Source organism: Channa argus, chromosome 4 (genome assembly GCF_033026475.1).
Source record: "Channa argus isolate prfri chromosome 4, Channa argus male v1.0, whole genome shotgun sequence".
In the NCBI taxonomy this organism is placed as follows: Eukaryota; Metazoa; Chordata; class Actinopteri; order Anabantiformes; family Channidae; genus Channa; species Channa argus.
This window is the reverse complement of record NC_090200.1, coordinates 30,413,499-30,438,904: the sequence shown is the minus strand read 5'-3', so window position 1 is coordinate 30,438,904 and position 25,406 is coordinate 30,413,499. Positions and strand designations below refer to the sequence as shown.

Below are 25,406 nucleotides of genomic sequence, written 5' to 3'. Positions count from 1 at the left end.
TTAAAATTATTTTAGAAATCACTCACTATCATTCCCTGATTATTTTTTCCTTCTCTATTTGATGAGCTTCACTGGTACAGCTGGTAGAGGGAAGGATGCAGGGTTAGTGTGGAGGCTGCCAGAGAGAGTGCACCATAACTTGCTTAATTATGTAACAAATCAAGCTAAATATTTGACATAATACACCAACAACTAAGCAATTAGTTATTTGATAAAAGTGTAATGATACAATAAAACAATTGTCTATCAACTGGGATCTGTCTCCCGGCGGCAAGAGTTGCGCTGCCCTCTGTAACTGTACTTCAACTATAACTTCACATCCGGTAATCTCACTCAGTGCACTGGAATTAGCATTAATGCTGACAGCTATAATTTACACTCAATGTTCTCTAGTGTGCAGAAGTTCCACCTTAATCATGTGTGTAGTTTGTCAAACAAGACCATTGTCTGTAGCTGTAACTCTCCAGATCATTATCTGGAGAGTTACAGCTACAGGTCGAGAGAAAAAGAAATGATCAAATAAGTACATAAGACTTATATGAACTATACTTAAGGACTCCCCAGTCATGGTCATGGCTTCAGAGTGAAACACTTCAAAGTTCCTTGTAGAACAACTTCAATCTTGAATCTCTGGTACTAAACATGATGCGCACCACCAGACCATTACAAAAAAGCTGCTCTATTCTCCTGTGTACATGTCTGTAGGAAAATGTAGAGTTCAAAAATATGCAGCAGTGGGCAGCATATTTTATCTTTTGATTATTTCTCGGGACATAAATATATCCCCCACAAAAGGAATTACCCTTTTAATAGAGTGTAGTATGACAGTAATGTAATATCGTGTCCGGAAACGCTAGAGACAGACTCTTTCTCAACAATATCATCTTACAATGATGAGGGCCGCGAGGGGCTGGTTGCTGACGTGGGTGGAGGGAGGTGAAGGTGAGAGAGATCGGGGGATGATGGTGAGGGATGACTGGGCTAGAGGTGTGTGGAGAGGGGAGAGAAAGAGTGGCAGGGGGAGTGGGTTAAGAGTCAAATCGGTTGAAAACAGATTCAATTTATTGTGGTCTGGAAACAGTCTGAGTAGCGTTGTTGTTGTTGTTGTTGTTATAACACATTATAGTGGATGGGGTACAGTGGGCACAGCTGAAATTATCACTATTCTGCACGTTTATGATCAGCGTTTTGATAATTTACACTTATTGATCCTTCATTTATGGAGCGTTTTTACACCGGTACCCAAATGAGCACTGATGTTGTCTGGTCGAGTTAAGGAGTAACTCCGAGCTGTCTGTTCCTATTCTGCTGCAGACAGGGAGACTTGGCTGAACTCCAACCTCACTCAGCATCAGAGCAAAGAAGCTGCTCCACAAGTTTATTTTCTTATTCGCTAATCTCAGTGGTGTCTTCAAGAATTCATATTCGGTGATTTCAGAACACAAATCTTTATATTATTGTGCTGTAGTTAACCTTTAACAACTAAATCTGCACATTGTGATCTAATTTCTGTCCCAGATACTGAATCTTTGTGTAGCATTAACTTTAGCCCAACTTGTGACACGTTGATGCACATTTAATAAATAGACATATTTTTGTAATCAATTACATTGACACATCACCCCAACCCTAAAGGTTACCTCAGTGACTATGACACATCAAATGCCTAAATTTATGCGTATTCTCTCAACATCTGTTACAAATACTGTTTTTCATGCTTAACTAATAACTATCTAGCTAAATATATAAATATTCTGAATTTGATCAAGACCTCACAAAAGACTATTATTCTTAGGAAATGGAAAAAAACTCACATCCTCATCTTGTGAAGGCTGTACCATGTCCACCAGTCTTTGGATCACCTTTTCTTCATTTAGCCACTAAAAAAAGACAAAACATATATTAAGGACACCAACATTAGAAGGAGAGTTTTTAAGTTAAACAGAAAACATTTAATCTTATTTTTTAATATTAAGTTTGTGTATGCAAATACAACTTGTTTAAGTAAATACCCATGTATAGGACTGCCACTAACTTCTATTTTTTTCAATCAAATAATCTAAGGGTTTATGCCCACTTTATATTACTTTTATGACCTTAACAAAAAATTTCATACCGTTCCTGGAGCAAATAAATTTGCTTTAAAAGCTGGACCAATAAGTCACGATGCTAATATGGCTATTTTTGAAACACTAAAATTTGAAAAAGGTTTAATGCAATAAACCGACTTGACCACTGTATTATGTAATACAGTGCATTATATAAATTAAAGTCTTTCACTTGTATTAAAAAAAGCTCTACATAGATTTTTTGGTAACTTTTATTTACAATTTATTTCATGAAACCTGTATAATGATAAAGAAATATATATATACACAGTATTATTAAATATAAATACCAAATACTGCCACATATGTCAAAGAATGAATACAGACAAGTCCAAGTCAAGAGAAAGACAAATACAGAGCCAGGTGCAAGATTGAACAAAGCCATAGATTATAGATTGAATTACAATGTGATTTAATTTTTTGCTTTTGTTTTTAGATTGTTTTATTGATCTTATTTATTATTCATTTGCTTTCAACTTTTCAGTCTCTCCAGAATTTTATGATGTTAGGAATGCAGCAGTTAACGAAAAATCAACCAATCCCTTTACACTCCTTGCACAACCTTGCAATTATATTATTATAACAATATTTTAAATAAATATTGAAATATCTGAGCTGTTTTGCAGTTGTTAAATTTTTAAGACAAATGAACACGGCCACACCTCTGCACAATCCTGAGGGAAGGATTTTATGTGATGGGTCAACATGTTAAACCGTTAGGGTTTACAGATTTAGGCATTCAAAATCATACATTTTTACTGCGATATGTTTATGGCACCCTACTGGTGGCATTGCTTAAGGAATGCAGTGTGTTTTAACCCTAAATCAGGCTCATAAAATCTAACCTGCAGTGGTCTTGTCAGCCACGAGGCATTGCAAAGTCGCTCCCTTGTACCCAATCCATAGTACTGAAACTCTTAAAAATGTATTTATATTATTTAAGGCTGCCAGCTAATATTGTGGGTTTTGTTTTTCAAAGGCTTCTGGGCCCCAATAAATAATTCATGTCATTGCGTCAATGAAAGATGTTAATCTTTTTACAGCATCATCAAAATCAAAGGTCCTCAACAACCGTTTTGTTTTTTTTTGCCATACCAGTCCACAATACACACACAATTTGAGCCAATTTAAACTGATTAAAACAGATTTTCAAATTACTGAGTTGTCCTGCCAACACACCTTTAGAACATCCTGGCGTAACTGCTGTGGTTCAATGCAGGTGAGCATTCTGAGAAGTAGATCCATGATGGCAGATGTCCCAATGTGTTTGATCATTAAGTCTACAAAGTCCTCCCGCTTCCTTAGAAAATCCACTATCTGTAAAAAGTAAAAAACATGCAAAAACAAAAAAACTTCTTCAAAGCCTGATCGATCGTACAGAGGATAAACTGCTTTGTTTTCAAAATTTTCTGTTGTTGAAAGTACAAAAATATTTAGATCCTGACATTCAATTACTAGTGATGGGATAAATCAAATTAAATGACATTTGTAACCCATACTGAAATTCAGTACATCTATCCAACTAACCTGTTCAGGCTTGCGTCCTATAAGAATGGACAAGACCTTGGAAAAAAAGCTGGCCAGGAGCGGGTTGAGAGGCGGTTTATTCTGAAGGAAGCCATACAGTTTCATCAGCAATTTTTCATCTTCTCCCAGTCTGTCATTGATCTGGGTGACATCTGATGTAAGCAGCTCACATGATATGTTGGGATACCTAAAAAAAAAAAAATAATAAATTTTTGAAAAAAAATGTTACAAACAGGGGTTAAAATAGAGGCTGAGCACTGCCTTTTGAAGTCCAATAGCACCCAGACTGAACTTCACCTCCTTCAGAATCCTAGCACTGGCACTTGTGTTTGAACATAGTGGTTTTCATGCACTGACTCAAACAAATGGACAGCTGCAGTGCGTTTAAATGGACTTAAATTACAGTCTGCTTTCTCGGGAAAGCTGCAGCAGAGTGAAAGAATGAATATAAGAAGAGTTCATTATCGAGGTGATGCCGCCTCCTTTTAAAATGAAAGTTATTCTAAAGTCCGACAGAAATTTTAATTTACACAAAGTGTCTCGTACAAATCTAATTAAGTCACTGTTCCCTGTGGATTTTTAACATTCAGAATGTTGTTGATCAGCTGCATGTGTCTTTCCATTCTCTATCCCTGCTCCATCACTTGGCTGCAACACAAACACACACACACACATGCAGAGAGAGAGAGAGAAGTCCCAAAACAAAAACTAAACAAAACAACAGATTTCTGTCATTAAACAGTTAAAATCTGTGCACCAGGCTTCTAATACAAGTCAGAGGTTGAGGAGCAATTGAGTACTCTTGTGCTGCATGTATGCAGATTTCCCGTAACCAGGTTTCATACGTGCATCTAAACACCATTCCCTGATTACCCGAAAAAGCTGATTTCCCAGAGTATCCCGATTACTGTCCATTATGGTCTGTGTATGTTTGACTGCTGGCTACAAATACAAGCAAAGAAAAGAGCACAAGGTGTGGTTATGTTTATCTGTTTATAACATAATCAGTGACACCATCAGAAATTTTAGTTCTGAGATTTACTCGTTTACTTTACTGAAACTATCACCACTTACTCTCTTCATCTAGTCTTTACCCTGTCCAACTACTCTCTATCAGTGTTTCCCTTAAAAAAAAAAAAAAATTTGAGGCACGGTGGCACAAGAATTACAGCGATTTTTAGTGCAGACACAAAAGATTTTGGTTCGTGCAGTGCTTTTGGTTGGTAAATTCCAAGTGAGCATTAATAAGATGTATTTATTGCACACAATAAAAGAATAATTTTAACACATTTCTATATAGAACTTTCTTTTAGATTAATGAGGCCAACAAATTGGAACTTACCATGGCTAGTCTGATTTATCATATTCAAATTTAAACATCCTATCAATTTATTTTCACATATTTTTGGACTGGGTTTAACAGCACATAATCACAGCCAGACCTAATGTCACTGCTCTGCATTGTCTGTCTGATCAGTGCTTACACAAACACACCTGCAGAGCTACGAAGCAACGGAAGAGCACACAGAAATATGCACTTCAGCAGGGTTGTGTGGAGTTGTGATCATGTTTGTTTGTGTTTTAGAATGTAACTGCTTTGTAACAATCAGAAAAGACCGTTTGATTTCTCTGATTTACGTATATGTTCTCACTAATGCTACTTCCTCTCCTCATTCACTCACCACGTCACTCTACTGCTGCTCTAACTCTCAGCGAGCTGGGGAGGATGGGCAATTAAATGGTGCATTTAAGGACAGCAATGGACAAAATCAACATAGGGCAATGAAATCTGGGCAGAACATAAAAAAATAAAACTGCTCTCTCTACTGAAATACAACTATATCAGATCAATCATGAATGTAACACAACTACATTTAAAAATAATTTTTTGCCTGTCGTGTAGGCTTGGCAGGCCACCATGCTTGTACCAATGTAGGGTTAACACTATGTTGGTCACTGGTGCCACTGTGAGTCAGGAAGTAGAGCAGTCAGACACCAATCCCAGGGTTCCCATACCATCCTGTCACATTAGTGTAGGCCAGCTTCATAGCTATTCCCCCACTGGAAGAATGGAAGCAGTGTAAAGTGCTTTAGGTAACAGGTATAAAAACACTATATAAAAGTACAATTTATCATTTAGTCAGGCAAGAGAGGCCAACTGATCAGTGGCAGTTTCTATCTAATAATTTCATGTTCCAGTACCTATATAATAAACTGTCCATATAACACAGCTGTGCAGCAGTGGCTTCATTAACCTAAACACAATTAGACTAGATCTCAGGCAGTAGCAGCAGGTTGCAACCACTCGCTCATTGTTTTTAATCAAGCGCTATGATTGTTAAGTGATTAACGCAAAGCACTATCAAGCAGCACACTAGTTCAAACCTATCTTGACTTTTCTAAACATAATCTATTTAATTCATCAATTAATATTTAAAGCTTGAGTTACCATTTTTAACTGTATAGTGACAGAAGATGCCGCTTTCTGACGTTTTCCCGCGTTCATGTTAGAGGGACAGCTGCAGGAGGACAGAGCTGATTACATAAACTAACGTAACATGCATTGACGCTTCGTAAGTAAGATGGCTGTATCTAGAATATTGTGTACACTGATGCACCCGGTGAGTGTGCCCCATATACACTGTAAAATAGGCACAACTCCCATTTACAGTGCCTGCAAACTATACATCCCTGAAACTGTTATTTCATTGGCTACAACATTGTTGCATCATCAAAGGCAACACACGCCTTTAGTTGGCTGTAACAGCCGAGAAGTGCTAAACCACCAAGTCGTGTGTTACTGTCGAGGGCTTTGATTGGTTTACAGGGTCATTGAACGCCCAAACCTTGTCATAGATGCTTAGATGTGGGCTTGTTTTGATCCAGAGTTTTGCAGTGTTTTCTTTTTATTTGCAGCCAAAACAACCAAGAAAGCAAAGAAAAGTGAGTGAATAGTGAAACTGCTGTTGCTGTGGTCCTTTAATCATAAATTGATTAATCTTGTATCATTTGATTTGTGAGGGTTTGTGCTTTCTAACAAGGTATAGTTTGTTGAGTTTTGTACAGTTTAGACTGGTGCAATTCTAAAATACTTCAGGTAGTTATGTCTTTGTCCCGCGGGCAACCCAATAAATAATAACGGGTGGGAAAATAATCTATAGATTAAATCGACAAAAAATATGATCATTAGGTCCAGCCCTATAAAACACTAATTACTGCTCCACATTGCAAGGGGTTTTAACAAGGTGCACTGCTTTTATGTCATTGCAGGCTGTTCACAATTCAGCCAAGAATACAGATAAAATGCATCATTCATCTGATTATGACTCAAGATTATGCCTCCAAAGCAGATTTGGGGTGCTATATATGTATACATGCAATTTAACTTAACAAAGTAGTTCTATTCAATTCAACTTTATTTATATAGCACCAATTCACAAAAAAAGTCATCTCAAGGTGCTTCACAGAATAAAGTTAAGACTATAAAGATGTAAAACAACCATTCCCTTGAGCAAGCCATAGGTAACAGCAGAGAGGAAAAACTCCCTTTAACGGAAGAAATCTCCAGCAGAACCAGGCTCAGGATGGGCACCATCTGCCTTGACCAGTTGGGTTGAGTGGAGAGAGAAAAGAAAAGAGCAACAACAAAACATTGGGCAGGTTGGTAGGACCAATAGCTGCACACTGGAAAACACAGCTCCAAAGCCAGGGACACCTGCAGAAAGCGACAGTGAGAGGGAGAAAGAGAGGGAGTACGAGAAGGAGAAAGACAACTACGGGAGAAACACCACACAAAGTTAATGACATACAGTGGTGAAAATTGTGGGAGGAGAGGAGCGGAGCGGAGCTCAGGGCATCGGAGGGCTGGTCCCCCATCACTCTAAGCCTATAGAAGCATGACTAGAACCAAATATAAACTTTATCAAACAGGAAGCTTTAAGCCTAGACTTAAAACGTTTTCTACAGTGCAGAACTGTAGAATAGCTTCTAACATACATTTTCCTGAGAAATCAATGAGGCATGCAAACAGGTGAAGTTCAATTTTAACAGGGAAGTGTGAATGAGGATTATAAAAGGTGTACTTTCAAGTATTAATTGAAATTATTTTCTACAGCAACCCCATAGTTACCACTTAATTAAACATATTTTAACCTACCATTATCATAATAGACCTACAGATAGTAACACCCCAGTTACATAATATTCTCCATTGTTAATGCTCATAATAACTAAAACTTTAAATTTGTCAAAAACAAGTCCAGACATTTTACACGTGTAGCACACACAAAAAGCATGTCACAGTCAGAAGCTTTTTCACACTAAGAAAAACATGTTGGTGTTAGTTGAGGTTTGATTTTAGTCAGGGGTGGTGTCTGTCCAGAGCATACAGGAGGCAAAACATTCTAGAAAAAGAATGTTGTGGGAAACAGTGTTTTCTTTACAGCACATCAAAGGGATGCCATTCTCTATCTACACGCAGGCTCAAGGCAGAAATTTAATTCTCCATCGCATACATGTAAACGTCGACTCAGACCTACACTTTGATATGTTCACAAATATTTCTTTTGTACTTGCATGGTAGATGTACAAGTCCACAATGGGGCAGTATCACATTTAACAAATCTCAATTTGCTGAAAATTAAGAAAGAATCCAGAATTGCAAATTGTGCTTGTTCTTTGTGTAAACTATTTAAAATACTCGTCTGTAAACGTGGATTTCAATGATAAAATGTTTTAGGACCAGATTAACTTTTTTCAGGAATGGTTTCTGGGCAGAAAGTGTGGTGTACTTAACTGAATTTCTCAGAAGTAACTAGCACACATTTACAAGAACAAGAGAAAGTCTGGAGGCTCTTTAATACCCTGATTTATGCAGTCATTGCCCAGATGAGGATGCGATGCATTTGATAGACACAAGCACATTTCAGACAGGAATTCTGACATTATCCTGACTTTTTCAGGAGGGGGTGTACGTGTCAACGCAAATGTCAAAGTGAAAATCTGCCTACATTGTCTGTACTTTATCCTTCAAGCCTCCTAATACAAAGTCCATTTTATGTGTGTGAGCTTGTGGTCACACTGAAGCACACTGCTCTGTCCTGAATCTTCCAGAGGAATAAAAGCGAGTAAGTGGCTATGTTGAGGTTTATATCACTCGACTGCTTTTCTAGTTGAGTTACTGAACCTTTATGTATTAGATTTACGGCTCAGATGTGGTGTAAATAAAACACTGTTCCTCACAGCTTAAGTTTTATATCATGTTGTGCCTCCTGTGCGAGCTGATCACGCACGGAAATCAAGAGGACTTTCACACATGTGGACGCTACTCACTCGGTTGATGTGTGTTACATGTCTGAAATGCCACTTTGGATAGTTTCCAAGGCTGAATTCTACTAACATTGTCTGAAGATCTTATGTGAAACAAGCTATTGATAACTACAATGTCCTGTACTTTATTGCTATTTAATAATTCTTCTTCTTCTCCTTTTCCTTTCGGCTGTTCCCTTTCAGGGGTCGCCACAGCGAATCATTTGCCTCCATCTAACCCTGTCCTCTACATCCTCTTCACTCACACCAACTAACTTCATGTCCTCTCTCACTACATCCATAAATCGCCTCTTTGGTCTTCCTCTAGATCTCCTGCCTGGCAGCTCCAGCCTCAGCATCCAACCGATATATTCAAAATTTCTTCTCTGAACATGTCCAAACCACCTCAATCTGGCCTCTCTGACTTTATCTCCAAAACATCTAACATGAGCTGTCCCTCTGATGTACTCGTTCCTGATCCTGTCCATCCTCATCACTCCCAATGAGAACCTCAACATCTTAAGCTCTGCTACCTCCAGCTCTGCTTCCTGTCTTTTCTTCAGTGCCACTGTCTCTAAGCCGAACAACGTCGCTGGTCTCACCACCGTCTTGAACACCTTTCCTTTCATTCCTGCTGATATTTATCACACAACATACCTGACACTTTTCTCCACCCGTTCTGCCTGCACTCGTCTCTTCACCTCTTTTCCACACTCTCCGTTGCTCTGAACCGTTGACCCCAAGTACTTAAAGTCCTGCACCTTCTTCACATCTGCTCCCTGTAACCTCACTGTTCCACCTGGGTCCCTCTCATTGACACACATGTCTAAGCTTCATTCCTCTGTTTTCCAGAGCAGACCTCCACCTCTAGATTTTCCTCCACCTGCTCCCTGCTCTAACTACAAATCACAATGTCATCTGCAAACATCATAGTCCATGGAGATTCCTGTCTAACCTCATCTGTCAGCCTGTCCATCACCAAAGCAAACAAGACGGAGCTCAGAGCCGATCATTGATGCAGACCCACCTCTAACTCCTCTGTCACACCTCACCATGGTCTTACAGCTCTCATACATGTCCTGCACCACTTTAACATACTTCTCTGTCGCTCCAGACTTCCTCATACAATACCACAGCTCCTCTCTCGGCACCCTGTCATACGCTTTCTATAAATCTACGAAGACACAATGCAACTCCCTATGACCCTCTCTGTACTTCTCCATCAGCATCCTCAAAGCAAATACTGCATCTGTTGTACTCTTTCTAAGCATGAAACCATATTGCTGATCACAAATGCTCACCTCTGCCCTTAGCCGAGCTTCCACTACTCTTTCCCACAACTTCATTGTGTGGCTCATCAGCTTTATTCCTCTGTAGTTGCCACAGCTCTGCACATCTCCCTTGTTCTTAAAAATTGGCACCAGTACACTTCTCCAGTCCTCGGGCATCCTCTCACTCTCCAAGATCTTGTTAAACAAACTAGTCAGAAACTCTACTGCCACCTCTCCTAGACACTTCCATACCTCCACAGGTATGTCATCAGGACCAACTGCCTTTCCACTCTTCATCCTCTTCAATGTCCTCCTCACTTCACTCTTACTAATCTTTGCTACTTCCTGCTCCACACCAGTCAGCTCTTCTACTCTTCATTCCCTTTCATTTTCCTCATTCATCAACTCTTCAAAGTTCTCCCTCCATCTTCCCATCACACTCCTGGCACCTGTCAATACATTTCCATCCTTAGCTTTAATCACCCTAACCTACTGCAAATCCTTCCCATCTCTATCTCTTTGTCTTGCCAACCTGTACAAATCCACCTCTCCCTCTTTAGTGTCCAACCTAGCATACAAGTCCTCATAAGATCTTTGTTTGGCCTTTGCTACCTCTACCTTCACCTTACGCTGCATCTCCCTGTACTCCTTGTCTACTCTCTTCAGTCCTCTTAGTGTCCCATTTCTTCTTAGCTAACCTCTTTCCCTGTATACACTCCTGAACTTCCTCGTTCCACCACCAAGTCTACTTGTCCACTTTCCTCTTTCCAGATGACACACTTAGTACCCTCCTACCCGTCTTCCTGACCAAATTAGCTGTAGTGGTTCGGTCATCTGTAAGCACCTCCAAACCACCCAGAGTCTGTCTCAGCTCCTCCCTGAAAACTACTCGACATTCTTCCTTTTTCAACTTCCACCACTTCGTCCTCTGCTCTGCCTTAGTCCTCTTCATTTTCCTCACCACCAGCATCATTTTACACACCACCATCCTGTGTTGTCTGGCTACGCTCTCCCCTACCAATACTTTACAGTCACTAATCTCATTCATATTACAACGTCTACACAAGATGTAGTCGTCCTTAGTGTTTCTACCTCCGCTCTTATACGTCACCCTATGTTCCTGCCTCTTCTGGAAGAAATTGTTCACTACAGCCATTTCCATCTTCTTTGCAAAGTCTACCACCATCTGTCCTTCTGCGTTCCTGTCCTGAAGACCAAACCTCCCCATCACGGTCTCATCACCTCTGTTCCCTTCACCTACATGCCCATTGAAATCTGCACCAATGACCACTCTCTCACCTCTGGGGATGCTTTGCATCACTCCATCTAACTCACTCCAGAATTTCTCTCTTCTAACTTACATCCTACCTGTGGGGCATAACCACTCACAACATTGAACATCACCCCTTCAATTTCCAGCTTCAGACTCAACCTGTCTGATACTTTAATCACCTCTAGAACATTCCTCACAACTCCTCTTTCAGGATAACTCCTACTCCATTTCTCCTTGTATCTGACCCATGGTAGAACAACTTGAACCCTGCTCCTAAGCTTCTAGCCTTGCTACCTTTCCATCTGGTCTCCTGAACACACAGTATTGGTCCAGCTTCCTTCTCTGCATCATGTCAATCAACTCTCTAGCCTTCCCTGTCATAGCAGCAACATTCAAAGTCCCTACTGTCAGTCCTACATTCTTAGCTTTCCTCTTCTCTCTCTGCCTACGAACACACCTTCCTCCTCTCCTTCTTCATCTTCGACCAACAGTAGTCCAATTTCCACCGGTACCCTGTAGGTCAACAGCACCGGTGGCGGTCGTTGTTAACCCGGGCCCCGACCGATCCAGTATGGAAGTCATTGTCCCGATTCGCAAGCTAGTTAATAATTAATATTAAACAATAATAATTATAATAAAAGACAAATTCATACTAGCATCCTGGGCAACACACTGAACCACAACAGCCCTTCTCATCCCCAGCTGTGTAGTACCGGTCCAAGCCTGGTAGAAATTGAGGAGGGTTGCGTCAGCAAGGGCATCCAGCATAAAAACTGTGCCAAATCAACATACAGACAATGATCAGCTGTGGTGACCCTGAACTCATGGGATAAGCCATAAAGACAAAAATAAAAATTCCTCTACTAATCTGTTCTGTTCTCTTGTCAAAATCTACCCTCTATAATCAGGTTTCTCTCATACTGTACATTGATTTTACATGACAGTTGATACATTAGATTACTTCAGAAAGCTGTAACTGAGTATATGGTGCCCAATGTGTTTTCATACTTACATTGGGGCTCGGCAATATGCTCAAAAATATTACAATATCCAAAAATGGTCAGCTGATCATGGGTATTTTTAATAAATCTGCAGTGGCCCAACTCATCTGCAGAAAGGCATAATGATAAAGAAGTACAACCTACCAATGCGAGTACAACAAATTGTACTCACAGTGGTGGGGTATAAACATGAGAGAGGACCTACTAAGGCTGGAGACTGAAGAATAATGGAAAGCATAACAGAGAAGGTTGTATCTCATGCTCAGTGGCTGGTGGACATGAGGGCGGACCACAGAAACCAAGATTGTGTAACCATCACAATGACAGACATCCAAGAGAGTCTTAAATATGAAGAGCTAGACAGCACCAGGCCCTGACATGATCCATACCTACTGGAAAGAAGCTAAACTTACTCGATGACCACCTGGTGGCACAAATGAAGAAGCTATTAGTGCATGGAACCCACCCTGAATGGTTAACTGAAGGTCGCACAGTCCTGATAATCACACACACTCCTACCCGTCTCCCTGACCAAATTAGATTTAGTTTTCCGTTCATCTGGAAGCACCTCCTGGCCACCCAGAGACTGTCCCATCTCCTCCCTGAAAGCTATATAACATACAGTCTTCCTTTTTCAACTTTCACCACTTCGTTCTTTGCTCTGCCTTATTCCTCTTCATCTTCCTCACCACCAGAGTCATTTTACAAACCACCATCCTGTGTTGTCTGGCTACGCTCTCCTATATCAATACTTTACAGTCACTGATCTCTTTCAGAGTACAACATTGACACAAGATGTAGTTTACCTGAGTGCTTCTATTTCAGCTCTTACGTCACCCTATGTTCCTTCCGTTTCTGGAAGAAATTATTCACTAAAGTGATTTTCCATCCTTTTTCCAAAGTCTACCACCATCTGTCATTTTGTGTGCCTGTCCTGAAGACCAAACCCACCCATCACAACAATAATCACAGCAATAGCGACATTAGGAAGACGGAACAAGCGAAGCTCAAGAAATACCAAGGTCTCAAAGAAAAGTTAGAAAAGGTGTGGAAGGTGAATTTTAGGTGATTTTTATGGCGAATTTCACAACCCAACAGCCTTTCCTCTTTTCTACCTATATGACCAGCTTAAAAGATCCCCAACTATTACGTAAAATTTGGTAAACCTTATTTTTGAAGAAATACATGATCTAAATCTTCTTTTCCTTTCGGCTGTTCCTTTTCAGGGGTCGCCACACAGAGAAACATGTCCCTCCATCCAACCCTGTCTTCTGCATCCTCTTCTCTCATACCAACTAACTTAATGTCCTCTCTCACTACATTCATAAATCTCCTCTTTGGTCTTCCTCTAGACCTCCTGCCTGGCAGCTCCAACCTCAGCATCCTTTTACCAATATATTCACAGTCTCTCCTCTGAACATGTCCAAACCACCTCAATCTGGCTGAGATACATGATCTAAATGCTAGAGTAAAGAATATTGTATTTAAATACTACATTTAAATTTAAAAACAACAGTCATTCTGCCACATATTGCAAAGCTACATTCAACACTCAGCCTTATTGAGGTTTTGCAAGAGCAGTACGAGTTGAGCATCTCTCTCACAACCCCCTGGCTGAGTGAAAGGACAGTCAATCAGTGCATTTCTCGTAGAATGTTTTTTTGACCTGCCAATGGTCACTTTTGTCATTTTAACAGGTAAATCCAGCAGTAAGCGCTAAATATTTTATAATGACAGTTGTTTTCTAACCTTTACACAAATTTAATTCAACTGAAAAACATCCATTACATATCCTGTTAAGGATCACAGTGGTAACTTAATCATTAACAGCGCATTTTTACTGCCCTTGCCGTTGGATGTAGGAGGGTATGAAGGTGTGTTTGTGTGTCTTCTGACGTTTCTTTGTGTCTACTTAATTTTAAACAAGCACCCGTTTCTGTGGCTTGGTCCCCTACAGTTTAAAGTAAGCCTTAGATACCAAGCCTGTGGAGTAAATTCTTGGTGGTGAAGCATGCTTTCCCACTGATATACTGTACATTTCCTTGAACTGCCTCTTACTACTTCGGAGTCTCGGCATCCAATGTTTATGGTAAACTTTTGTCACATACCCTGCTTACATCCCACCAACACAACAAGAGAAGGAACCACACCTTTCTTCAAAGCTGCTCATGTTTTGCTGCTTAAACAATCTTGTCAAAGTAAGGCTTAATGTAAAACACATTGTAGTGCAGATACTAGCCTATTTGGGTCCGAACACAGATGAGAAACCCACACTGACCACTGAGCTTACCAATTCTTTTTGGTCAGCTCTTTTGGCTCTTCTTCTGTGGTAATGGAACCACCTGACTGTTTGAAAGGATGACAAAAGGCTTTTCTGGAAGATGAACCACCTTGTTGTGTAGAATCTTTAGCTGAACTAAACATGCAGCCTGTGTGAGAGAGTTTGAGCTTTTACCGAAGTTCAACAGTGGATGACTAGAATAGAAATAAGTGTGCTGGATTTATTCACTTCTAGATGGAAAAGGCACACTAATTGTTTTATCTAGATTCTTTTGTTTTTAGTACATTTTGGACACCGTAATTGTAACTGAAACCAAAATTCCAATAACTGCACAACCCTAGCACATGTTAGCTTGTTTTTACCTTCCACAAGCCTGTATACGTTTTCCTTATTCTTGCCCAATATGCCAGCTACCAAACCCAATTTCTGTGACTTAACTGGATAAATATGGAGCAAAGTTGACCCAGATAGAGATCATCAATTATATTTTCACAATACATAAAGATAATTATCACTATTAGGAAGTTTTCTTCTTTACAGAAAAATATTATCAATAGGCACAGTTGCCTTGTACCATGCCTGAGCACAATTGTTCCCTTTTTCTCTCAGACTGACCTGCACTCACATTTTGGGTATAGTAATGCATGCCCAAGCATGCTTACATCACCACATTCTGATGTTTTTGTGATGAAACAGCAATAACAATGTTGAGCACCGAGCTTGAGTCAAATTGAACATCCATTTATCCATTACCTTAACCACTGAGTGTGTTATGATTCAGGGTGGTCATAGTGGCAATAGCAGGTTCCATTGGCTGAACACTGAGTTAAACCCTAGACAAGTCGCTAGTCTACCTTAGGGCTTACGTGGAGAGACATACAACCATTTACACTCACATCTACCGGCAGTTTTGAGTCGCCAAGTGCCATCAGTTCAACTGTGGGAGGAAACCAAAGATTGTATACAACCATTTGCAGCAAATCAAACTACAATAGCAAAATTGATTGTTTCAACACAGCACAGGACATATAATTAAAAGAGAAACAAATTAGAATCTTCAATTTTTACACCTTTGCACCCTTTTCTCTTACTTGTATTTGACCTTTTCTTCAACATCAATACTGGGTTCCTGTGTAATGAAAGTCACCAAGTCCTCCATGCACTCTGGTCTCAGCAGGAAATCAACCAGTTTGTGGTTCTGGGCCTTGCACTCCTGCAGGACATCATCCTCATCCATCACTTCTGTCAGTGTTACATCCTCCTTCTCTAATAGAGTGTCAATGTGGGATGTGGTGTGAAGATCGAATTTCCAAAACATGTTGGCTCTAAAAGGGTCAAACAGCCAATTACATACATTTTATGTCACATTGTTCATTATTAAAACACAATATTTAGTCTTCAATTCAAAGGCAATCCGAATTTAATGGATGGCTGTAATAATTAACTACGGTCCATTTAACTCTTCAGCCTACCTGTGAGTATATTAGAATCCAGGTAGCAGACCTCAAGTTAAAAAGGTTTTTGTTGTAGTCTATGGGAGATGTGGCCCATTCCAGGCTAGCTGGAAAAAGACACCCAGGCAGACAGGCAGGCAGGTAGTGGACAGAAACAATACACACATACAATGCAGTTCAACAACTCACACCTGTAATGCAGAGACAAAAAACAAATCCAGATGTTATTTAAGATATTTTCCATTGCTCATCATAGATATAATACATATATTTTATTTATTTTTTTACCTTTAATTACAAAACAACAAAAGCAATCATTCATGTATATTTGTACTGTCAGACATTTTCTGTTTGTACTTGAATACACAATTGTACTACAAAGCATCACATACTATGAAATACCCCTTTTAAAAGGTCACCTCAGATTGACTCAAAGTCTATGGGGAAAAAAACATTGATCCCATTTTCATTTGAATGGTAGTGCAGACCAGCAAAGTGGTGGTGGTGCCAACACATTATTGTAAATATGTGTATCTACACACACTTTGACAAGTATGTTTTACTTTTGTATAGGTAGTTAATTAATGTGGACTAAGGGTTGCACAAAATTGGAAAAACTTACACTGCAATACATATTGCAATATAATAAATACAAGACTTTTAACTTGATGGCATAAATAGCTTAGTTTGTAAAGAGCTGATTGTTTGAAAATGATTGGAGCGAATGTGGTGCAGGAGGTAGAGCAGTCCTCCTCAAATCCCACAGAGTTGCTGGAAGGATCCCCAGGTCCTCCTGTCGAAGTGTCCTTGAGTAAAACACTGAACCCCAACTTAGTTGCTCCTGGTGAATGTAGATCAGCTGCTCCCCTATTCGTGTGTGTGATTGTAAGTGTAAATGGGTGAATGACAAGCAGTCTCAGGTTAGTAGGTAGAAAAGCACCATTATACACGCAGATCATTTACCATCTGGGAGATGTTTATAGTTGAAGCACAAATTACCTGCCCTGCAAGGTCTTTGAACACCTTACTAAGAAAATAGGAGGGAGAGTTGGTGGCGGACCAGAAAGTTTAGGGACACACTGAGTAAACAAAGTAAATGATAAATGGTCTGCACTTATACAGGGCTTTTCTACCTAAGGCCACTCAAAGCGCCTTACACTGCTTCTTATTCAGCCATTTGCACTCACAATCACACAAATACACTGGTGGGGGAGCTGCTATGCAGCTGGCCAACACTCAAAGGGAGCAGCTAAGTTGGGGTTCAGTTGCTCAAGGACACTTCGACATTTGTGTTTTTGGATGTCTAAATACACTGTTACAACACCAAAGCAAAGCAAACCAACTTAGTGTGTGCCTGATTAAAAGAAGGGTCAATACCGTCTTCCTTAAAAATAACAGAGCAACCAACAGTCCATCAGTGTCTATTTGCCAACAACATACTGACCAGTTGAAAGACCTAAGTTTGCAACCGCACTCCTTAACAAATGACGTTAGCTACGTCGTATCTTGTCTTTTGTCAAATTCTAAGAAGAGTCAGTGTTTCTGGAAAATCTTCGGCTACATATTATGGGATGAAGCGTCACAAAAAAATCTGTTAATTATCAATTTAGCTGGCAAATGTAAAGTAACGTAAGTGCGTCTAATGTCGTTTGCGTGTTGCTGCCTCAATTTTGGGTTTACAGTAACGTTAACATCAATCCAATCACAAACGCACTAATGTTAACGTTATCCGCTAATTCAACAGAAACACACCGGCTCAGAGAAACTGGCTAACGTCATAAGCTATCATTAGCTATTGTTAGCTAACCTGCCCACCTAAACTGGGATCAAACTAACCATAGTTACTGCATTAACTTAATCGATGTCAAAGAGTTTTCAGAATAACCTTAACTGGCTAACTGCTTCCCAAGTAAGATAACTTTAAACTTCCACAGAACGCAATAAACGTGATATGCAATGCTAACGCTACTTATGTTCTACTAAGAGGTACCTGATATCACAGGCTTAAGATGGCCAAGTGTGTTTCTTGCTAGCCAGCTAAAGTTGGCCGGCTTTCTAAAGACTGCTGGCTAACCTTCTCTTCAGAACCAACCCAGCGCATGGGTTGCCAAGAGTACCTACCCAAATACAACGGTAAACGGGTACTCTCCAGCATGCAGTTTATTTTGCCATTGTCCGGGGCCTCACAAGGACGAACACAAATATAAGGCGAAAATCCGGAGAGGAGATGAATACATTTAAAACTGATTTTAACGAGCGCGAAAATATAGATTATCAGAGGGCACTTTTCAAGATGGCGGCTTCATCAACTTCAGCGACCCCTTCCCCCACTAGAACTGCAGCGTTTGTCACTCAAACTGTCACAGCAAATCGATTGGCTGGGATACGACTGCCAAAACCAGGCCTTTAGGTTTTATTGGCTAAACGCCTTTTCCACCTCAAGGCGTCATTATCGAATTAGAAAAATCGCATGGCCCGAAAAAGCGGAATTTGTACTGTTTATTTACTTCATATATTTATTAAAACTGTCTTAGTGACAAAAAAGAATTAATATCTAGTTTCTTGTGCTATTTTTTAAATAATCCTATTGTTTTCACCTCAACCCCGCTCGTGTGTTTCTTTATATGATAAATCGAACACACTCGCACAGCGCCAGCACATTGACAAACGCCCATTTTTCGGCGGGGGTGATAAATTAAAGACATTAAACACTTAATAGATTAGTTCCAGCATTGGTTTTGTGAACACAGTAAAATTATACGGAAAACAAATAAATAAATAAATGACCGATTACTCAAAAGACATTTCTGAGTCATACTTTTTCACTAGTAGTTTCGTTAGTTTCAGTTTATATTAACAGTTTTAGTTTTACTAATTTTAGTTCAGGATGTAATAACATGGGTGAGTTATCTTTCACCACTTTCACATACGGGTAAACGAATAAAACCACGCTTAATTTAAACCACAAAAGGTTAATAGTACAGAATAAGTTGCGGCTTTTACTTATTTTTACGACGTCGTTTATAATAACTTGTACATCGCGCTTCACTCATGCATGTCTTATTTAAGCTCAGTGGGGAATATGAAAAAAGCAGTCAAGTTTTTCAAACGGACGCAACAAACGGTGTCAACGTGAGTGCATTTTCCATCAAAATGTGTTTGTAGTCTTGATGAGTTTTTCATTTTGTAGAGGTTGTGTGCCAAAAACAAACCGCGTTTAAGTAGTTTCCCTGCCCAACAGCTGAAAACTTCTGGCCATTGTTTCGGGCTGGCAATCAAACAGGCTAGATAAAATTTAGCTAATATTTCAATTAAACAACAAGCAGCTCCGTGCTAATGTTATCAGTTTAGGACTCCATTACTTTTTATCTGACGGCTTGTTTTGCAGATTGCCATTACTAATAAAAATAGAAATTATCAATACATGAGTGTATGATATTATAAACTGAACTCTTCACCATAAAGGAAGTAGCAGTGTCTCTTTGTGACTCGGTGCCTTTACTTTGAAAATATCGAACTTCCTTCCGTAACAGTTTCATCGCTACAGAGCGCAAAAGACAAATGAAGCGCTGTGGATTCGTGTACGAACTATAATTCTTATTTCATCATTTTATTTTTACATAGGATATGTGGTTACATACGCCTTTTCTTGTACTACTTTAAAATTAATGTAATTGTAAATGCGTTCTAGTTTGTAGCACGCAGGTTGGCAGTGCAGAAATAGGAAAATGTGTGTTCTTGCTTCTTTAATTTTAAAGTAATTTTCTTTTTCACTCTGTTAAGAACAAACTATGAAAACGGAAACCTGGTCTTTTACGGTGCGTGCATTAACTGCGATTCATTCTTCACATGTAACTTGGACATTGGGGAGCGTCTTTTCATGCCGTTGTTAGTTGCACTAAGCCGGTCTAAAACTCCAGTGACCTTACGCTTTCTTCTTTCTCCATTTCTTCACTAGGACAATGACCTAAGTAAAAACGAACACACGGGCGGGGCCAGTCGCCGGACTTTCACCTTTCACACCTGAGAGTTATTCATAGTACATCTTCGAATAAACTCGGTATCTTCTGAGGTATGATGATTTGCTCTCACAGATGGCTGATACGAAGAGATAACTTTAGTAAATATGAGCTAAATATAATTAACTGAAGCTCATTTATGCTCGATGCTGATGTCACGAATCTTCAGAGGGACTGGGGAGAGTTCTGGTCAGCTAGCTCAACTCTCCTAATATACCCGGTTACCTGTGTCAGTGTTACCTGCTGTTTAACTTTCGATACACAGATTAACTTTCATTGTGCAGCGGTTCATATGTTAAAAATCACTGGATTTCCACTGACAATCTACTGCAGAAACATCAGTTGAACCTGTGGTAACACTAAAGGTAAGTTAGCTGTTAGCAACCTGTTCAGGTTAAAGTTCAGGTTACTGTCAGGAGCAGGAAGTTACAAGGCTTTTGCCAGCACTGATGATTGGAATATGATAATCATATTAGTTTATTCTACAATGTGTATTTATACACATCTCTTAGCTCTGGGCATTTATCTCTGCAGTTATTGTGGGTTTGTGAGAATTACATTCAGTTTGCCATAAGGTCATTGTGTAGTGGTGCTGTCATTACTCACTATTTATTTGTTCATTTTTAGGAAAACACTTTTGCTATATTATTAAAAGTTGTTTTAAGAATGAGGGTTCAAAGCCAATTTTATATGGTTGTTCTTTTTACATATTTTGCCATTTAAGCTATTGCTTCTTTGTCTCTTGCCTCAGGTCACAAACCCTTTTTTAACTGTACATGTGTGATTTTGGTAACTTATGTTTCAATAAATACAATGCTCATTTAAAAGCTGTATTTTGTGGTTTCTCAGGTTGCCTTTGTTTTGTTAGATTTAGTTTGAAGATCACTAGTTTATCATAATACACATATAAATAATCAGGAGAGGTTGAATAGCTTTTCACAGCACTATAGTAGTTTGTATATTTTTGTAGTATCTTATTACCTCCTCATTCATAATATTTGGAATCACAATAAAACCCAAATTGAAGTAGCTTAAATTCCATGACTGGCTACCCAGTTTTAATAGCTAAAGTCTAAAAGTCCCAACGTTAATTCCTCTGAGCAACTTTGGGTTCTTTTGCTTAGCAGTAAATATTATTTTAGTATGTATACCAGAAATTAATGTTATGTTAATTTTAATGTTGTTATAGTATCGCCTGGAAACACAGTCCTTGAAAGGTCTTAGACGACTGAAATAGTTTTTTGTAAAGTATTACTGCATTTGTTGTGATCCGATGAATAGAATAGCTAAAGTCTTTTCATTGTTTAGAACACCACAAGAACATTTTGGTGCAATGCATAAATATGAAAAACACTGCCTTGTTATGCCAATTTATTAACTAATTTATTTGCTTACATGTAAAGAAAACTCAATCAGAATGATTTCTAATAACACAGTACAGTGTGTTGTACCAAACCAGAGGACAAAAGTTATTATTCTCACTTCTGCCTCAATTTATATCTGATAGTTTTTCTTCTAAAATGCACTAAGAGAAAAACAAAGTTCTCCTTAAAACATAAGGTAGATAGAAGAGAGATGGTTCCTTTTTTGTCCTTTAATGAAGAAAAAAAATTGTTAGGTACACCTAAACTAATGCAGTTTGATACAGCAGGCCTGTGATAAAATCTAGTTCAAATAGTGTTCATTGTGTGTTGCAATTTTCTTTTGGAGAAGAAAATTTCTCAGAAAACAAGTGCCATCTCCTCTGTATCTGAAGGTTGACTCCTGTCTCACCTACTTAGAAACATATCAGAAACATGTCAGACAAAACATATATTACAATGAGGCTGTGGACAGTCTGGGAGCTGGTAGTTATCAGCCAATCTTGCTGGACCAGGTTTGCTGACAAGTTGCACTGTGCATGGTGCTTCCATGTAGAGGCAGTCAACTCGTCCAGGACAGATCTCCTCTCCAAGTGCTTTCTCTCTGTACATGTCTCCTGGATGTTGTTGTCTTTATAATTTGAAGGAAACTCAAGTTATGTGATGCACTTATAGGAAACCTGAATGACCTGAGGCAAGAGATGAATTAGTTCAATGGCAAAATATGTAAAAAGAAAAAACACATAAATTTAAACCCTCAGTTTTATAACATCAGCACCTATTAGCGAGATATCTAGATATAAAGGAACCTGCTGCTGACTGTGGACTATGTTAATTGATGTGTAAATTAATGGGTAAATCATCTTTCAGTTACTATAGCAAACGTCTCAAATTTTAACTAATTAAATAATGAGTAATAACAGCACCAATATACAATGACCTTATGGCAAACTGAACATAATACTTCCAAACACACAATAACTGCAGAGACGAATGAGCACACCAAAAAATTATGTATAACTTAAACACACTGTAGAATCATGGTGGTAACATCATGCTCCTGACATTAACATTAAGGTAACAGGATGCTAACAGGTAACCACTAGATTACTTTTAGTGTTATCACAGGTTCGCCTGATGTTCCAGCAGTAGATTGTCCATGGACATCCAGTGATTTGAACTGATACAAAGTGAAAGTTATTGTTGATAATATAGATATAGATATAAAAAGTTGCTTCAGAAAGAGTATAACTATGAAAGGTCACCAATTTGCACTTATTAAGATTGAGTTTTAACCCGGAAGCTTTGGAGAATATATTTAATCTAAGGCTTTGGGAATTTCTTCTAGATTTTTTTAGGAAAATTGATGTGTCATATGCAAGTTGACTCGCGTTGATAACAAGAGTGTTAGATTGACTTAGTACAACTAAACATAGCATAAAAAGACGTTAACCGATATCAGTGTTACATATGAATAATGAATTGCACTCCATGCACGGACCGATTGCACTTTATTCTAAAACATATAGACAATGAGGTCATCATCTTAGAATGGAAGACAAAAGTGATACAATAATATTTTCTTGACTGCAGAGCAGAAAACTTCAGAGGCACCAGTGTTGAGTTCAGTCTTTTGATCGTTCACAGAGGAACATGGTCGACAGTGCAAAAGATTTATACAAAGGGAGAACCTCTTGTAACATTAGTTGTGTTGAGCTATTTAAATTGTTCTTGTTAGATTAGTTAATTGTGAATGCTGAGGCCTTACAAATTATGCCAAAAAAAAATAAAAAACATCTTTGGGAACTTTGTAATAAAGTTCAAGCACTTGATGTGTCACTTTTCTAAGTGTATATTTAATCGTAGCAGGACCCGAAAAGAGAAGATGGCAAGGGGAGTTTGAAATGTGAAAAGAGGGTGTATATTAACAAAAAGGGTAAACAACTCAAAATCAGTGCTTAAGGAGGGCAGGAATACCACATGAAGTAATAACAAAATTAAGTAAAATAGAACATGAACTTAAACACACTGGAGGGAAAAGATAAACTAAGTAACAGTGTCGGGGAAGCACGGGAACTAACTCAGAAACTAAGGAGAGGCAGACACGAAAAACACTGAACATAAAGCGCAGACAGACTGAAGGGGACAAATGAATAGTTAAACATAAAACCAGGGCTAAACAAGCGTACAAAAGACAAAACTTAAACACTGAAACAAACAAGAACGCAAACCTCAGACCAAAATGTCAGTGGGAGAGTCCAAACACAAGGATCAGGTAGGGCATGGAAGGGGAATGTCCTAAAGCATAGAATTAATACAGGAATGTTTATGGAGAAGGAAGGAGAGACAATCTGGCAGCAGACAGTGGGGAGAGCTGGGTATAAGTACAGGGGGTACAGGTGAAAACAATCAGGGTTAACAGAAACAATAAGCTAAATGAAACTAAGAACTAGTGCCGAGGGACTACAAAATAAAAGCCAGGAGCAGGACGTAAAACGTCCAAAAGCCAAAAGCGGGGACTGTGATATTTGAGCTCAAAAATTCAGTGAGTTACAGGTGTTGAAATATATTCAAACATTTAAATTATTATTATTAGTAGTATTATTTTGCCATTGTCCCACCCTATCCTGTCTCCGCCCCTGCCAAACGCAAAGTCCTCTGCGTTAATCGCTTCTGGGTGGCTGGTAGGGATTCAGTCCCACAGTCCGTGGGTGGTGACAAACCTTACCGGTTTATACAGCCTCTGAAAAGCACACTAGCACATTTCTGCATTACATTAAGGTGGAGGTCGGAGCCACCTCGATGGCGATGAAAATGGATTTAAATACCGTTATAGAGCAAATGGCGACCGGAGACAAAGACACCGCTTTGACGGCGTTACAGAGCTACAACAAGGAGGTAACGTCAGTGTACCATTGTCGTGTAAGAACAGGTGTACTCTCGTGATTTTTTCATATATATTATCTTTACATGCTGCCTACTTTTCTGTCTTAGCAGAAATAGCTTCCATTTAAGTTTGGATTGCAAATTGGTCAGATTAAATATTAATGCTTGCATTATTCTTGGAAAGGAAGTCTGGTAGATTTTTTTTTCAGATCACGAGATTATGGCTAGAAGGCATTTAGCCTTTAATACCTTTGGTTAAAGGCATTTTGGCTTAAGATGTATCAAATGTGACATAATTTGCATATTGACTTCAACTAAGTAGTTAGACATAAAACCAATTTTAACTCTGGTTTATCTGATGATTTTACAGTAGCTACCACATTTTCACTCAATTAATTACTTTAATTACAAGTAATTACTTGTTATTTACCCACAAAGCGACACCACCATTATGAATCGAGGCTTGGTACAGAGCATTTTGCTACAGCTTCTTGTGGGGCTAACTTCCAAGTGATAAATTGCTGTAGTTTCTACTCAGTATAAAAGTGAATGCTTTAATTTTTCATGCGAAGCACCCATTAATTTACCCATTATTGGAAATAAGCTAATTTCAATGTAATTGTAAACTAGTAGGTATTGTATTAATTAATGGATTTTGTGGTACATTTGAGTAAATAAACATCTTGCTTTTGTACTTGAACTTTTTTTAACTTGTCGGTTTGAGTTTGTATAATGGAAGACTAACATTTGACCAAATGTTACAAAAGTTACAATAACAGAACATAATTTTAAGGGTGAAGATATAGGTGTCCAGCATTGAAGCAATTTGTGGGTTTAGCATCCAGTGGCAGTATTTGTAGACTCTCAAATGTGCCTATTCTGTTGTTTGTGTGGGCAAATCAAGTCCAAAAAGTACAG

General features: G+C 38.9%; 2 protein-coding genes across 13 annotated transcripts in view; one reads left to right on the top strand and one right to left on the bottom strand.

Moving 5' to 3' along the window:
• Positions 1-18,556, bottom strand: part of ppp6r3 (protein phosphatase 6, regulatory subunit 3) — a 76,002-nt gene extending 57,446 nt beyond the window's left edge. For 5 of the 9 annotated variants that reach the window (XM_067500116.1, XM_067500118.1, XM_067500119.1 and 2 more), the window contains exons 1-6: positions 18,344-18,555; positions 16,241-16,413; positions 15,860-16,093; positions 3,636-3,822; positions 3,288-3,425; positions 1,815-1,880 (exon numbers count right to left, since the gene is read on the bottom strand). In XM_067500116.1, coding sequence (XP_067356217.1) covers positions 1,815-1,880; positions 3,288-3,425; positions 3,636-3,822; positions 15,860-16,086 — 618 coding nt within the window. In that variant the 5' untranslated portion in view covers positions 16,087-16,093; positions 16,241-16,413; positions 18,344-18,555. Of the gene's footprint in view, positions 1-889; positions 956-1,814; positions 1,881-3,287; positions 3,426-3,635; positions 3,823-5,527; positions 7,137-15,664; positions 15,706-15,859; positions 16,094-16,240; positions 16,414-18,343 lie in introns of those variants that run through there. The other 4 variants (XM_067500120.1, XM_067500122.1, XM_067500123.1 and 1 more) reach the window with 4 other exon arrangements.
• A 1,656-nt stretch (positions 18,557-20,212) lies between these two features.
• The window catches only part of ric8a (RIC8 guanine nucleotide exchange factor A), a 36,410-nt gene continuing 31,216 nt past the window's right edge, over positions 20,213-25,406 (top strand). For 2 of the 4 annotated variants that reach the window (XM_067500562.1, XM_067500559.1), the window contains exon 1: positions 24,241-24,500. In XM_067500562.1, coding sequence (XP_067356663.1) covers positions 24,405-24,500 — 96 coding nt within the window. In that variant the 5' untranslated portion in view covers positions 24,241-24,404. Of the gene's footprint in view, positions 20,295-24,240; positions 24,501-25,406 lie in introns of those variants that run through there. The other 2 variants (XM_067500560.1, XM_067500561.1) reach the window with 2 other exon arrangements.